The 16,769-nt window shown below is 39.6% G+C and overlaps 1 protein-coding gene and 1 long non-coding RNA gene across 2 annotated transcripts in view; one reads left to right on the top strand and one right to left on the bottom strand.

The window, feature by feature from the left end:
- Positions 1-302: 302 nt before the first annotated feature.
- Positions 303-8,030, bottom strand: LOC138920962 (uncharacterized). Its single transcript, XR_011433086.1, has 3 exons — positions 6,081-8,030; positions 857-1,179; positions 303-750 (listed from the first exon to the last, which is right to left on the bottom strand). It is a non-coding gene; the product is annotated as an uncharacterized lncRNA (long non-coding RNA).
- UBXN8 (UBX domain protein 8) overlaps positions 6,225-16,769 on the top strand; it is a 25,565-nt gene continuing 15,020 nt past the window's right edge. The window contains exons 1-4 of the mRNA XM_001495441.5: positions 6,225-6,666; positions 7,561-8,200; positions 12,543-12,665; positions 14,901-14,971. Coding sequence (XP_001495491.1) covers positions 8,113-8,200; positions 12,543-12,665; positions 14,901-14,971 — 282 coding nt within the window. The 5' untranslated portion in view covers positions 6,225-6,666; positions 7,561-8,112. The remainder of the gene's footprint in view (positions 6,667-7,560; positions 8,201-12,542; positions 12,666-14,900; positions 14,972-16,769) is intronic.

Raw genomic sequence — 16,769 nt, 5'->3', positions numbered from 1 at the left:
GGTGCCTGTGAATCTGAATTTCTAACTGGTTCCTAGGTGATGCAGTTGACCTGGGGACCACACCTTGAGAACCACTGATTTAAGATATCTCCAACTGTTCTCTGCAATCCCCATCCTTTATTATATTACCCTGTTTTATCTTCATAATTCATATCACCACCTAAAAATATTATGTTGGTTTTCTTCTCTTTCATAGTCTCTCCCACTATGTATTAGTCAGGGTTCTCCAGAGAAACAGAACCAATAGAATATATGTGTGTGTGCATATACGCATTTATATAAATGTATTTTTACATATAAGATTTTATTTGTTTATAGAAAGAAATTTATTTTAAGGAATTGGCTCACGTGATTATGAAGCCTGGCGAGTGCAAAATCTGCAGTGTGGGCCAGTAGGCTGGAGACTCAGGAGAACTGATGTCCTAGTTCCAGCCCACAGTCCAGCAGGCAGGGCCCCAAAGAGCCGATGGTGCAGTTCCAGTCTGAAGGGAGTCTGTTGGAAAATTCCCCCTTGCTCCCACCACTGTATAAGGGTAAACTGCTTGCCCAGAGTCCGCTGATTGAAATGTTAATCTCATCCAAAACACCCTCCCAGTTGACATGTAAAATTAACCATCACACACTGGAATGCAAACTCCATGGTGAGCAGAAATCTTGTCTGTCGCATTTCTGGCTCTGTTCCCAGCATCTGTAACGATGCCTGGGGCATAGTAGTTGCTTCATATTTGTTGTTGATTGACTGAATCGAGTCTGTAAGATTTAAATCATGGTTCCTTATATAACAATCACACTGCTTGCCTAAATTCATTCTCCCTCCCCTCCTCAATGGTATCTAAACATGACTTATAAAACTTACCTGTGGAGCTTTGAATAATAGCTCCTAAATCAGAATCTCTGGAGAAGAAGTCCATACACACAGGAAAAGTTCAATAACGAATGTCCTAAAAATTTATTTACCATTTATTCTCTGCTTCTTCTAAAGAGAATTTAAGATATTGAGGGGCTGGCCCCATGGCCGAGCTGTTAAGTTTGCGCACTCTGCTTCGGTGGCTCAGGATTTCGCCAGTTTGGATCCTGGGTGTGGACATGGCACTGCTTGTCAGGCCATGCTGAGGTGGCGTCCCACATAGCACAGCCAGAGGCACTCACAACTAGCATATATATCTATGTACTGGGGGGCTTTGGGGAGAAAAAGAAGAAAAAAAAGAGAAAAAAAGAAGATTGGAAACATGTTAGTCCAGGTGCCAATCTTTAAAAATAAAAGATATTGAATATATTAATCAAATAACAATATAAGAATAGTATTATGGAATTCTAAATAAATAGAAAAGGCAATGAGTGCTATGAAGTCAGAGGAAGGAGAGATCACTGTGGTTGCTGAACACTGAAGCCACTGTGGAGGTTTTCACCAGCATGTAGTTTTAAACGGTCTACATTCTTGGTCATATATTTTAATTTATGTGCATATGGACCGCTGGATAAAGATAGGAAGCTAAAGGGGGGAGCCCCCATGGCCATGTGGTTAAGTTTGCATGCTCCGCTTTGGTGGCCCAGGTTTCTGCAGTTTGGATCCTGCGTGCGGACTTAGCACCACTCATCAGGCATGCTGTGGCTGCATCCCACACAGAAGAACTAGAATGACCTACAACTAGCATATACAACTATGTACTGGGACTTTGGGGAGGAAGAAAAACGAGGAAGATTGGCAACAGGTGTTAGCTCAGGGCCAATCTTCCTCACCAAAAAGCATACTTTAAAAAAAGAAGGAAGCTAAAGAATATTGACGTTTAAATGTAAGTTAATAAGGGACATAAAAATATTAACCTACAAATTCATCACAAAATACTTTCTACCAGATCACTAAATTATATTCAACTGATCAAAATTCTAATAGAGTACATCAAGATGTCTCTAAAACAAAGTTGAGAAGTGAAAATTAAGGTTTTTTTTTTTTTTTTTTTGCAATTCAACCTTGCAGTTGTTGTTGGGAATAAAGCCTAAGGGAAAAAGTACTTTCAAAAGTAGCCATCTTTCCCATTATTTAGAAAAAAAATAAACTACAAAAATAAATTAATTTCATAAACCTAAATATAAAAGCTAAAACATAAACCTTTCAGGAGAAAACAGGAGAATCCTTCAACTGCAGGGTAGGCAAAGGTTTCTTGGACAGGACATAGAAAGCAATAACCATGAGAGAAAAATTTGATAAATTGGTCTTCAAAATTAAAAACTTATCGAAAAGTCATCAAGAAAATAAATAGGTAAGCTACAGACTGAGAGAGATATTCACAAAACTTATATCTGACAAGTAGCGAGGCTACATAAAAAACTACAACTCATTAACACAAAAGAGAAACAACAGTTAAAAAGATTTGAATAGACACTTAAAAAGGAAGATAAACGAATGGTCAATAAGCACACAAAAAAAGTCCTCAATATCATCAGTCACCAAGGAAACACAAATTAAATATGAGAAATCACTACATATCCACTAGAATAGCTAAAATAAAATATAGTGAGAATACCAAATGTGGGCAAGGATGTGGAAAAACTGAATCACTGCTGGTGGGAATATAAGATGGTACAGCCTCTCCAAAAAATAAATATGGCATTTTCTTACAAAACTAAACGTGTGTTTAGCAGATTGTTACTGGCCACAAACACAGGTTTTTTTACCCGCCACACAAGAGAGAGACCAAAATAAAAATGGGAACACCAGGCTTATGGCAAGGAGACAGTTTTATCAAAAGGCAGCCAAATGAGGAGATGGGAGTTCGTTAGACCCACCTCCTCAAAGGAAAAAAGGCAGGGGTTTTTACTTGGGGTTTTAGGTAGGGGAAGAGGAGCCTGTGGCCTTGCAGGTCAGCACTTCCCCTCTAGCCTGCCTTTGGCCTTGGGAGGCTGCTTGCAGGAAGGGAGATGGCAAGATAAGGGAATCCACAGGCAAGCGTTCTTGGTTGTCTGCCTCCATGATGGATAGTGGATTCTGGTGCTAGGAAGCCGAGGAATTGGGGTCTGGGAAGCTTCAGCTTCTCGATATTCTCTGGATATTAGTTTCCCTGTAATAAAACTTCAAAGGACTGTAACTAGCCAAAATGTTAGCATGAGGCCACCTGGGCTCTAACAATTTGTAACTTCTATTTGCCTTCTGAAGTTCAGGGATATAAAAGTTTAAAAAACAGATATTTACATAACTTACATAACTTAGAGAAGCAGGGGAGGGGATGAGTGCTTTTGGTTTTAACCCCATATATGCTGGGTTTAACGTAGGGAAACTGATATCAGGGCTGGTATCAAGACTACTCAGCAATTGCACTTGGGCATTTTATCCCAGAGAAATGAAAATATAACTTCACAAAAGAACTTGTAATCAAATGTCCATAGCAGCTTTATTCATAATAGCAAAACCTAGAAACAATCCAGATGTCCTTCACAGGTGAATGGTTAGTTAAACTATGACGCATTCATACCAAGGAATATTATCCAGCAATAAAAAGGAATGAATAGGGGTTGGCCCTGTGGCAGAGTGGTTAAGTTTGCACCCTCCACTTTAGCAGCCTGGGGTTCACCAGTTTGGATCCTGGGCGCAGACCTATGCACTACTCATTAAGCCATGCTGTGGCAGCATCCCACAGAGAACTAGAATGACTTACAACTAGGATATACAACTGCATACTGGAGCTTTGGGGAGAGGGAAAAAAAAAAAAACCCACAGAAGATTGGCAACAGATGTTAGCTCAGGGCCAATCTTCCTCACCAAAAAAACCCAAAAAGGAATGACTATCAATGTACGCAACAACTTATATTGATCTCAAGGAGACTACACTGAGTAAAAAAAAGCCAATCTCAAAAGTTTACATGCTTTACGATTGCACTTACGTAATATTCTTGAAATAACAAAATTAAAGAGATGGTGAACAGATTAGTGGTTGCCTGGGGTATGGTGGTGGTGAAGGATAAAGTGAGGTGACTGTGGCTATAAAAGGGTAGAACGAGAGATTCTTGTGATAGAACTGTTCTGTATCTTGACTAGTAGTGGTCCCATGAATCAACACAGGTGATAATACTGCACAGAACTAAATGCACACATACAAATGGATGTATGTAAAACTGGTAAAATCTGAATAAGGTTAGTGGATTATGTCTATATGAATTTTCTGTTTATGATATTGTATTTTGGTTATGCATGAATTTACCATTGGGGGAAACTGGGTAAAGGATGTATGTGATCTCTCCGTAGTATTTCTTACAATTCAACGTGAACCTATAATTGTTTCAAAATAAAAAGTTTAAAAAATTATGCTGTGTGAACAAAGCCTAATCAAACAGGTACATTTTGTACAATTCCATTTATAGGAACCCCAGAAGAGGCAAAGCTAATCTATGGTGGAAAAAAAACATCAGAACAATGATTACTTTCTGGGCAAAGTTTTCTATTTTGATAGTGAAATGGGTTGCACTGGTGTATGCTGTTAAAAAACAAGACAACAGGCCCCAAATGGAGTCACTTATGCTAAGCCCCATGTCATCAAACCAAGACTTAACACAGTTTCAGCTCTCCCAGAAACGGCATCTCCTGATCAGCACTAGTTACGTAATCTGATAGACCACTGCCATCCCCTAAAGGAAAGTAACCTTCAATAACCAACCTGCTTTTCTGCATAATATAACTTCCTTGTTCCTGCTCTCTGCTCACTATAAAAGTCTTCCATGGAGCTCCTTTCTATCTGCTAGATTGGATGCTGCCTGATTTGAATAGATTTTTGCTCAAATAAACTCGACATTTTTAATATGCCTCAGTTTATCTTTTAACAATGCTTATTTTGGAACTCAAGGAATGGTACTGTTAAGACGTGTGCATTTCATTATAGTTAATGATATGCATGCTGAAGTATGCATGTCATATGAAGTCTGCATATGCACATGATACAGTTAATGATAGGCATGCTGAAGTATTTGGAGGAAGTGTACTAATGTCTGCGGCTTTGTAATGCATCAAAAAAAGATTGATGAATGGATAGATTGATATGTGATAAAATAAGTATAATAAAAATATGGTGGGTGTATGGATACCCACTGTAAATTTTTTTCAATTTTTTCTGTCTCAAAATTTTCATAATAAAATATCCCAAAAATTAACTAGTTGATTCTTTAAATGCAAAAATTCCAAACGTTAGGTCACAAAAGCCGTTTGGATACACTTAATACTTACAATTCAGGCTACCTTTTAATAAACATTTGCACCCCCCCAACAAATATGATTATAAGTAATTTTTAAATGTGTTGACAATCCTACTTTTTTATATGTAAAGAAAACAGGTTGCATCACTTGTTAAATAAGAAAAATGTGAAATGTGTGTTTTAAGAATGTTAATAGAGAATGGTTTAATATAAACTATCTAGATATAAAAATTAAAATCTCTTTCTCTTATACCTTACTCAAGGGTATTCCTAAGATTTTATTGTGAGCACTGAGACACCTGTGGCCCATAGCTTAATTATCATCACTAAGAACTAAGACCTTACATCAAGTGACATGACTTTACTATTTGTTCCAGCAAAATTCTTGCTCACAAAGATAGGCTGTAAATCAGTACATAACTTCATTGTTAGCTTGAGACTTCCTGAAAATCCATTTATGTGAGCAAAAGGTTGCTCATCTGGGTAAAAACCTTCCCCGTCAGGCACTCAGAAGTTGAATTGATCACTTAACTGGGCAAATCCCCTTCCTTATCAAAAAAGGGGGCAGATCTGCCTTCCAGTCTCTCATCTTGCTGGGTCCACAAGTCCTAAACTACTAAACCATGCATCATGTCCAATCCCAATGAGATCCCTGCATAGAAGAGGCCACCTTAAACTACTCCAATCTAGACTCCAAAAACCCTATAAAAATCACCCTTGACCACCCCTCTGAGACACTGCTAAGATTATGTCAAAACAGTGTTCTCCCTAAATGCAGTAAGTGAGAAACTTGGTTTTACTCTGTGAAAATTAATAAACAGAAACCTCATTTGTGTGAGGTTTGCTCTCACACATTTACCACACATCATCAATACAGACCCCAAGAGGAAGATAGGTACCTTGCATCTCCTGCAGGAAGTGATACTACTTTACTGCCCTAGAAGGAAGGAAGGAAGGTTTTCTCCTTGCCCAGCAACAGCTCAGCCAATGAGAGATTGTCACAGCTCAGCCAATGAAAAGCCACTAGACTTCAAACTCCCAGTGTCCTCCAATGGAGTCTTTGTTTATAACAGCCCCGCCCAACTCCCCCTTCTCCTCTGTAACAGAAGGTTCCTCTCCTTTGTTCGCCAAACTGGGCTGTGGTTCGCCATAGGTTGCACGTCTAGAATTGCAATTCTTTGCTGTTCTGTAATAATCCACTTTTGCTGGTAAACAGATGACTTTTATTTTTAAGTTCAACAACTCAGAACACGTTATTCTGGTAGTCTTTTGGTGGGAGTGATCAGTAGACAACTGCAGTGAAGAGATTTCACAATCAGTTAAGTTTGGGCAAGGCGTAAGACTCCAAGCAAATCTGGAATACTTGGGAGTCTCCAGTTTATTGTCCTGACAGAGATTCACTGGTGCCATCAACAGATTAAATTAGGACTGTAGAAAGGAGGAAGCAAAACACCTCAAGGAGGAAATCATACCAACATGGAGATGGTAAGAGCTGTAGAACTTCCTTTCTTTCCTGTCTTCATGCAGACAACGAGGACCTCTGAATGAGTCAATATAGTCCATTATTTAATTGGTATGTCATGTTATAACTGATATTACTGGACCAGCATTGACTTTGCGATTGTGCCCTCATATTTTGCACCTTCACTTCCAGGATAAGGTTCTTAGCTTATATACAAAGAAAAGTCCTCTGTGGTCTTAGCTCCCATCTGCCGCTCCGCACCTCCATTCAAACTTGAAACTGCAATATTGTAACTGCTGGTAGCTCCTTCGCACTCAGTTTCCTAAACTTAAGATCCCACACCTCCTATTGTCCTCTCTCCCCGGAGTTCCTAACCTTTACAACACAATTTAGGAATGATTTCCTTCGGGAAAGCCTTCGCGCAAGTCCTCATTGTAGGATTCTGTAGCATCCTGGGAATATCCCCATCATAGCCCTCAGGTACCCGTATTATAATTATCTGTTTACAGGGCTATCTTTCTCATTAAACTGAGTTTCTTGAGGACAAATTCAGTAACTTACAAGTACGTGAATCTCCTGAGTTCTACAACACCAGGCAAATCGTAGGGCTCAATAAATGTTAGTTGAACTAAATTGAAGGCTGAGGTGGGAGGATTGATGGATAGGCCAGAAAATGACATTTCAAAGCATGAAATCTTGTAAGTTGCGAGGACCTCCGTAGCTTGAGTTTCAGGCTGGCAGGAGCGCCACAGAGGGGAGTCATGGGATGGCAATGAGGTCACAGAACTGTGAGGCCAACTTAAGTCACTAAAAATAACTCCCATTGGCAAAACTGACAAGGAGCGGAGCAAGGGGTAGCGGGTGTCCAGCATCTGGAATGCGGTGCCAGGGCCCACTTTGGAATCATCTTCCCGCAGGAACGAGAGACCGCGGAAGGGCCCAAGAACCCTTAGGGAGATAAGGCAGGTGCTTCAGGAGAGTGGTGCCTGGGAGATCGGACCCAAAAGCCCAGTCAGCCCCTACGGACACAAGGCCAAGGGGCCAGGCTGCCTCCTCCCAGCGTCAACCGCCCCTACGCTTTCTCTTCCACTTCATTTCTCTCCTGAGAGCTTTCCCGCAGCCTCCAGAGTCCGCCGGCCGAAGGGACAGGCGCTGCCGGCCTCGCCTCGGAAGCCGCCTCGCCAGGGCCCAGGCTTCCTTCCCTTCACAGGACTGGGCTAGGCGGGCCGCCAAGGAGGCCGTCTCCCTGGACATCATGTGACGTGAGGAGGTGACTTCTGTTTCTTCTGAGAGAGGCTACAGACTATGAGTTCAGAAACAGGGGCTTTTCTCAGTTTGACCAACGACCCAGCTTTAGATCCTAGCTCTCGCGCAAAATCCCTCCCTCAGGAAGGGTTTCGCGGGACCCTCCCAGGGAAGGCGCAACCGGAAGAGGCGGGCCTTCCGCCCGGAGGCGGGCGCCCGCCATCATGGCTTCTCGTGGGGTCGTTGGCATTTTCCTCCTCTCTGCTCTCCCGCTCTTGTGTCTGGAACTGCGGCGTGGGATCCCGGGTCTAGGTAAGTGTTGGCTTTCTTCTCTTGGCGCTCACACCCCGGCAACTGTCCAATGACGGTTGCGTAGAATTGCCGTCTCCCGGCCGCGTAGCCTCTGAGCGGCTTTGACTACGATTCCCAGGCTGCATCGCCTCCTCCTCCCTCTTCCGGCGCCGGGTCCTCCCAAGAGAGTCTTCCGCCGACGCCGGGAGGCCGTCTGGTCTTGGCCGAAGGTGTGTCCCTCCTCACTGGTGCAGTTTTGCGTATAAGGGGGCAGAGGTAGAAAGCACAGGAACAAACAGTCACTATCGGGTTGTGTTGAAAGCTCAAAAGGAAACAAACGGGGTGATGGATGAGGGCCTGCTGAGGAATTAAGCAGAGATTTAAAGGATGATAAGGAGCCACTCCTTTGAAAAGCTGGGCGAAAAACATGCCAGACAAATGGAATTGTGACATGTGGGAGGAAAAGGATGAATGAAGATCATTGTGGCTGGATGAAGGAGTTTGAGGCAGAATGGCTCAATATAATAACGTTCATTGAGCACCTGTTATAAACCGAACTCTAAGTGCTGTGTATTCTTTGTCTCATTTAATCTGAATGAGGACCATAGGGCGTGGATGCTATAATAATCCCCATTTTACCAGGAGGAAACGGAGATAGAGGGAAGTTACGTGATTTCCCTAAGGTTTAAAGAGGTCACTGGCTTCTGCGTGGAGAATATTTTGGAAGGAAGCTGGAGTAGAAGCAGCTTTGAAGTTAAGCTTTGAAGTAGGCAAGTAGAGATGATGGCCGGGAGTAGGGTGATAGCAGAGGAGATGAAATGTGCACAGATTTGGGGTGTTTACAAAGTAGAATCGACGGGATTTGTTGATGGATTAATGTTTGGGGTGAAGGAAAGGAGGAATTCAAGGATGACTCCTACCTGTGGGATTGAAGAACCCTAAGTAGTTGGTAGTGCCAGTGATAAAGGGAAAACTGAAAGGAAAGTGGTGGACCTGTGGAGAATCACTTCATTTTTGGACATACTAGTGATCAGTTTACATGTCTGTCTCCCCTTTTTTTTGGTGAGGAAGATTGGCCCTGAGCTAGCACCTGTTGCCAATCTTCTTTTTGCTTGAGGAAGATTGCTGCTGAGCTAACATCTGTGCCAATCCTCCATTTTTTGTATGAGGGATGCTGCAATAGCATGGCTTGATGAGTAGTGTGTAGGTCTGCCCGGGATCCAGCCACAAACTGCTGGGCTGCAGAAGCCAGGCACAAGAACTTAACCACTAGGCCACTGGGCTGGCCTCTGTGTCTCCTTTGTTAAACTCAGTTTTAAAGTTGGAGACCATGATGAAATTTAGTTTTGCATATTTCCTCTCTTTCTCTCTCCACCCTCCCTCCCCACCCTCAAGAAGTCAGGTACTCAGGCATGTTGCTTGAAATAAGAAATTAAAATAAACTGCTTTTTAAAAAAACCTACAAAGACCCTTGAGAAGCCTCCTACTCACTCGAGCTGTATTAGAATCAACAAGACCTTCATCCAAATGATATACAGAAATATTATGTTCACACTTACTTATTCCAGAATTTACCTGCTTTCTTGCCTTTACAGCATCCACTCCTACTCTGCTCATCTAGAATCTTCTACTTTGCACTAATATTTGAGTCACTAGTCAATGAGAAGGTGGTGACCGATGGTTGCAGAAAGAGATCTGTTCGTGTGATAAGCTCTGACCACAGGGAAATACACTTCTTGAGGGGAGAGACCACATCTGATTTGTTTTTGTATTCCCATCACTTATCACAATGTTTAATAAAAGTAGGCCACAAGTTCTAGAAAATGCAACTGGGCTCCTGGCAGCATCTCCGTCTAGGTGCTGAAATTTTCACTTAACTTTTTTCTCCTAGAATCCTCTCTTAGTTGTGAACTGATGGTTGTTTACTTTGGTTTCTTGACATTAGTTCTGCAAATATCCAGTAACAGTATTTAAGTCTATTTTACAAATCGTACATCCTAGTGTAGCAGCTGCTGGGCTGGTTTTGTGTGGAACAGAACTTATAAATACTAATACTCTCAACTGGAGCTGCTAATTGAATTCCCAGGGGGAAAAGTGGAATTCCTAGACCTGTTCATTCATCTGGGCTGTATTTTTGGACATGTATTGAAAAATGATCCCTGTCTTTTTCTACTGTGTAAAAGCTTTCATTGGCAATACATTTTTACTCATACTTAGGCTATTTTAATGCCTAATACTTTAGCCTAATATTATATAATATAATACTTTAGGCTAATGTTTTAATGCTGGTTCCTCACATTTGTTATCCTATGAAATGCCCTGCACCTTGGCTGTTGAGAGTAGGTACAAAGAAACTCCAATGTCTTACAGTCACGCGTCACTTATCGATAGGGATACGTGCTGAGAAATGCATCGTTAGGTGATTTCATCCTTGTGCAAACATCATATCAGTGTACTTACACAAACCTAGATGGTATAGCCTACTACACACCCAGCCTTTATGGTACTCATTTTTTTTTTTAATTTCACTCTTCTTATATATTTATTTATTTTTTGGTGAGGAAGATTGGCCATGCGCTAACATCTGTGCCAATCTTCCTCTCTTTTATTTTTTTTTTTTATATGTGGGATGCTACCACAGCATGGCTGGAGGGGCAGTGTGTAGGTCTGCCCCAGGATCCAAACCTGAAAACCCCAGGCTGCTGAAGCTCAGCTCGCAAACTTAACCACTACACCACCAGCCAGCCCCTATATGGTACTAATCTTATGAGACCACCGTCATATATGCAGGCCGTGGTTTTGCAATACATGAGTGTACCTGAAAGGTGTACACACAAATCTGGTCCTTTTATATGTGACATTTGCAAATTGCTTGCTTATTAGAACACAAAGCAATATTATGGGAACATCAATCCGACAGCTCACTGGTTTGTTTAAATACCAATACTCTAGGTATTAAATTACTTTTGTAATGGCCGGAGTCATCCTAGGTTTAATTATGTGTTCTGTTGAACAACGCCTGACTCAGTAGTTAATACTGACAAAAGTTGGAAGGACTGTAATGCAAAAGAAAGTATTTCTTCTCTTTTTGTTAGTGCCCTTGAGTTGGTTCCGACTCCTCCTGACCCTGTATGCGGTAGAGGGAAACCTTGCCCCGTCTGTTTGCGCCACCTTCTCACCTTCCAGTGCTATATCAGCCAATGCCCCAAGCTACTATTCGCAGGGTTTTCTTGGCCAATTTTTTTGGAATTGTGTGGCCAAGTCCTTCTTCCTAGTCTGTCTTAGTCTGGAGGCTTCACTGAAACCTGTCTACCAGGGGTGACCCTGCTGGCATTTGAAATCCCGGTGGCATAGCTTTCAGCATCACAGCAACGTGCAGTGGCCGCAGTATGACAGCTGGCAGATGGGTGGTGTGGTTCCCTGACTGGGAAACGAACCCAGGCCGTGGCGGTGAGAGCACTGAATTGTAACCACTTCTTCTCTAAACAACTTTAAATCACTTAAAAAAAAAAAAGGGTAACATACATATCTGTTTTTAGTTAAAAGTGATATATTTAAGCCTGTATATATGTAATTCCTTCTTTAATTTTTGGTTAATTGACTAACTAGCAGCCCAGTCACGTTGACAAGATGGTTCCTCGCACCTGTGCCTGGTAACTTCTGAGAAGTACAAAACAAAACTAAAATTTCCTAGTAGAAACTATTTTTAATCGAACTTTATATCTTTGCTCCCTCACCGTTTAGCAGATTGTGCTGCACAGAGCAGGTACTTGTTACATTTTTGCTGATTTAAGTTTCATCCTGCTTCTTAATATAAAACCAAATACTGAATTTTCACTTTTTTTCTAGGCAAATGTGTATGTGGTAATTTTATTTACAAATGATTGAATGAATATTGAGAAATAGAGAAATATACCGTTGCATAATTTAACTCTGAGAAGCAAGAATTTAGTGTTTCAGTGGGGTTGATAGTTTTTAAATAGAACTGGAAGCTGACAAGATGGTACCGTCACAATTTAATTCCTAATTCTCTGGATAATTTTATTTCCTTATCTGGGAAGAAGGGAGACCATAACTTATGCATTATTGATAGTTATGATATTTATAATTTAGCCAGTCACTCAAATTTTACCTGAGACAGAAGATGTTCTAGAATTGTTTGCTGAAAACTTGTTCTGGTAATGCAACAATGATGACTTTTGGCGCCCAAAGGAGACTATATGAACAATCCTAATACAGTTGTAGGACTCAACTTTTACTGTGCTTTTTTAGTACGAATAATCTTCTACTGTGTTTATTATTAGTATCAAGAAAAGTGTTTTGACTTTTAATTGTAATTTTTTTTTTTTTTTACCTTTATAAGGAATTAAAGATCTAATTTTGCTGTGTGGCCGGATTTTCTTACTTCTTGCTCTTCTTACTTTAATTATTTCTGTGACTACCTCATGGCTTAACTCATTTAAATCTTCTCCCGTTTATCTGAAAGGTAAGTTTATTGTTTATACTACGCTTATACTTTTCTACTGAAATTTCTTTCCTTCATTTATTATTTATTTGCACAATAAGAACCATTTTATCATTAGTTTATGCTGTGTAATTTCAAGGTAGAGTAATCGTTACAACTTTAGTCATGATTTTGAATGGACTATAAATCCCAACATTTTTATGAGGACTGGTACATTTTCCTTACATATACATTTAAAACTATATCATTTCTAAGTTGAGACATTGCAAATTCTCTAGTTTTAAACTATGTGTTTGTGCAGCATAACTGCTGTTTGATACCAACAGCTGACAAACTAGTCTACGAATGGTAGATGTGTCTACCATTAATCTCTAAAGGCCTTTCACCCTAACTTTTCATTGCATTCTGGCAGTTTTTGTTTACATACTAATCTCTTATGTACAGTCAAGTGCACTTAATTTTAGGAAACCATGCTTATTCTTGTTTTGGTTTTGTTTTGTTTTTTGATAAGCAAAAGTTTGTGAGTCTTAGAAGCCTCTTAAGACAATATTGTAGTTTACCTCAGAACAGATGAATTCTGAAACGAATGCCTACAATCTTATATCCTCCTAGAAAGAAGCTAGCCAATAGTGAATTTGGTGCATTATGTTTTGTTTTGCTGTTCATTTAAATGTAAATAAATAAAAGGAAAATGAGCAGTGTTTAATTATAGCCCTTTCAAATTAACTGTGAATAAAACCAGGATCCTAAAAGGTTACGCTATTCAACCCAAAAATAAAAGACAGCATGGCCGTTTCAGAGTCTCCCAATCATGGATTTTCGAAATTTTTTCTTTCTTCTTTTGGTGAATTATTTGATCTCTTATACTTCAAAATTACTCAGTTGGAAAATTAAAATTACTCGTTGTAGCTTCTCTTAGAAATTTTGTATTAAATACATTTTGATATCAGGAAGGTATTTGGTATAGATGTTAAACTATCGTGTCAAATTTTCAGAGTTTTATAAATAAGGGAAATGTGCAGTTGACATAGTTTCTGTGCTTTAAGTTGTACCTTTATGTCCCTGGAGTGCAAGTCATTTTGGTGCATTCATGGGTTGATAATTTTGAGACAATCGTCACTGAAGACTAAAACTGTCTAATAAGTAATTAAGACTGTGTATAGTGCCTAATTATTGTCAGATTGTCTTCAAACGAGTGAAAAATCAGCTTGCTCACACACTTTCTATGTGCCCTACTGTCGTCAGATGTTGGGATACAAGACTGTAGATTTATCTAAAACTTTAGTTCTCCCTATTTTGTAAAGATTTGCAGGATGAGGTATATCAAAAGTTCAGAAGTAGTCGGTTCTCAGTAGCCTTGAGGATGAAAGCGGCTTAATCTCCTGCTGGTGATTTATTTAAAAACTATATGCTTTGACTCAGAGTTTGGAAGGAGTCTTAGGATCACTAAGTTTGACTGATCACCTAGCAGGTTAGTGGCCAAACTGAGCCTTCTGATTTCCTGTGCACTTTTCTGTCCTAATCTTTCCTTAATAAATGTGAGGAAATATTTACTGCCTTAGAGATAAAGTTGTTGACAGAAAGAAATACCCCTGTTGAATGAGCCAAGTGACTTAAAGGATATATTTTCCTAAAAGATGGATAATTCCTCAAAAGAATATGGTTAAATGAAATTAACTTAAATGAAATTTATCATACCCAGAATAAAAAAGTTCCATACAACGGCAGAAATCCTTCCTCTTGACCTTCAGTGGATTGTGACCTAAGATTGGTTCAGTCAGTATAGGAGCTGCCACGCACACCCACCCTCGGGATCTAGGCGTGTTGCTCCTACCGTCATGTCCAAAGGTCACCAATGGCACTCCTTGTGCCTCCGTGCAGCGTTCCCCCCTCATGTGCAGTAATGGGCTCCACACTGTCTGTGCCTTGAAGCTGCTTAAACCGTGTCAGGGGCCTGCAAAGAAAACCCACCATAATCATTCTTGGAACCTCCTTACCAAAACTATAACATACAATATTAATACATGTCAGAGAATTTTGTTTCAGAAAGACCTTTTCTTATAGATTTTACGTGTGGATTTCTTTGTTTCAACTATCTGCATGGATGTCATTTTCATTATTTGAAAAATATAATCTGTGTTTTGAAGCTTTGTCTCTCCCAAAATATTAAGATCTACAAACTGTTTTCAGAGAAAATAGCATTAACCTTACTGATACTTTGGAATTAAAAAGCACTTTTATGTTTTGATGTCTTAGAAGAAGAAGAGAAGAATGAGAAAAGGCAAAAACTTGTGAGAAAAAAACAACAAGAGGCCCAGGGGGAAAAGGTAAAGCCTAATTTTTAGAGAGTTTATATATAGAGAGAGAATACAGAAATATCTGGGGCATTTAAAATTAGGTCTTTACTTTCTGTGTTCCTGCTCAGATTTTTTTTTATAATTGAGGTCAAATTCACACGACATAAAATTAACCATTTTAAAGTGTAAAATTCAGTGACATTTAAAACATTCACGAAGTTGTGCAACCACTACCACTGTCTAGTTCCAGAACATTTTGTTCACCCCCAAACAAAACCCCATACCTGTTAAACAGTCACTTCCCCCGCCCACTCCTTCCATTCTCTGGCAACCACAAATCGCCTTTCTCTTTAATGGATTTATTTCTTCTGGATGTTTCATATAAATGGAATCATACAACATGTGTCTGGCATCTTTCACTTAGCATAATTTTTCCAGGGTTCATCCATATAGCATATACCAGTACTTTTTCCTTTTTATGGCCGAATGATATTCCATTGTGTGGATATATCAAAATTTGCTTCTTTATTCATTCACTGGTAGACATTTAGTTTTTTTTCTACCTTTTGGCTATTGTGAATGGTGTTGCTGTGAATATTTGTGTACAAGTATTTGTTTGAGTACCTATTTTCAGTTCTTTTGAGTATATAGAGAGGAGTGGAATTGCTGGGTCGTATGGTAATTCTCTCTTTACCTCTTGAGGAACTGCCCAACTGTTTTCCACCCCAGTTATATCGTTTTATATTCCCACTAGCAACTTCTGAGGGTCCCAATTTCTCCACATCCTGACCAACATTTGTTATTCCCACTGCCTCCCTTCCTTTTAAATACCCATTGTAATGCATATGAAGTGGTATCATATTGTGGTTTTCATGTACATTTCCCTAATGACTAATTATGTTGAGCATCTTTTCATGTGCTTGTTGGACATTTGTATGTCTTCTCTGGAGAAATGTCTATTCAGATTGTTTGCCTATTTTTAAATTGGGTTGTTTGTCTTTTTGTTGTTGAATTGGAGGAGTTCTTTATATATTCTGGATACTAGACTCTTATCAGATATATGTTTGCAAGTATTTTCTCCCCTTCTGTGGGTTGTCTTTTTACTCTCTTGATAGTGTCCTTTCATGCACAAAAATTTTTAATTTTGATGAAGTCCAATTATGTATTATTTCTTTTGTTGCTTATGCTTTTGGTGTCCTATGTAAGAATCCATTGCCAAATCCAAAGTCATGAAGATTTGCCCCTGTATTTTCTTCCGAGAGTTGTATAGTTTTAGATTTCATATTTAGGTTATTAACCCACTTTTTGACTTAATTTTTGTATGTAGTGTGAAGTGGGTGTCCAGCTTCATTCTTTTGCACGTGGATATCCAGTTGTCCCGGCAGCATTTGTTAAAGAGACTATTCTTTCTCCATTGAATGGTCGTGGTGGCACTGTTGTTGAAAATCAATTGGCTATAGATGCTGTTATAAATGGAATTGTTTTCTTTTTTATTTTTCGTTACTAGTGTATAGACACACGAATGATTTTCGTGTGTTGATCTTGTACCCTGCAACTGTGCTTATTGTTATTAGCTCTGGTGGTTTTTGCGTGTAGCTTCTTTGGGATTTTCGATAAGTAAGATCCTATTATTTGAGAATAGAGATAGTTTTGCTTCCTCCTTTCCAAAATTGATGCCATGTATTTTTTTTTTTTTTTTGCCTTATTGCTCTGACTAAAACTTCTAAACATTGTTGAATAGCAATGATGAAAGTAGGCATCCTTGTCTTGTTCCCGATCTTAGAAAGCTTTTAGGCTTTCACCATTGAGTGTAATGTTAGCTATGGTT

Source organism: Equus caballus, chromosome 27, assembly GCF_041296265.1.
Source record: "Equus caballus isolate H_3958 breed thoroughbred chromosome 27, TB-T2T, whole genome shotgun sequence".
Lineage (NCBI taxonomy): Eukaryota > Metazoa > Chordata > Mammalia > Perissodactyla > Equidae > Equus > Equus caballus.
The sequence above is the reverse complement of the archived record's forward strand: the minus strand, read 5'-3'. Positions and strand labels throughout refer to the sequence as shown.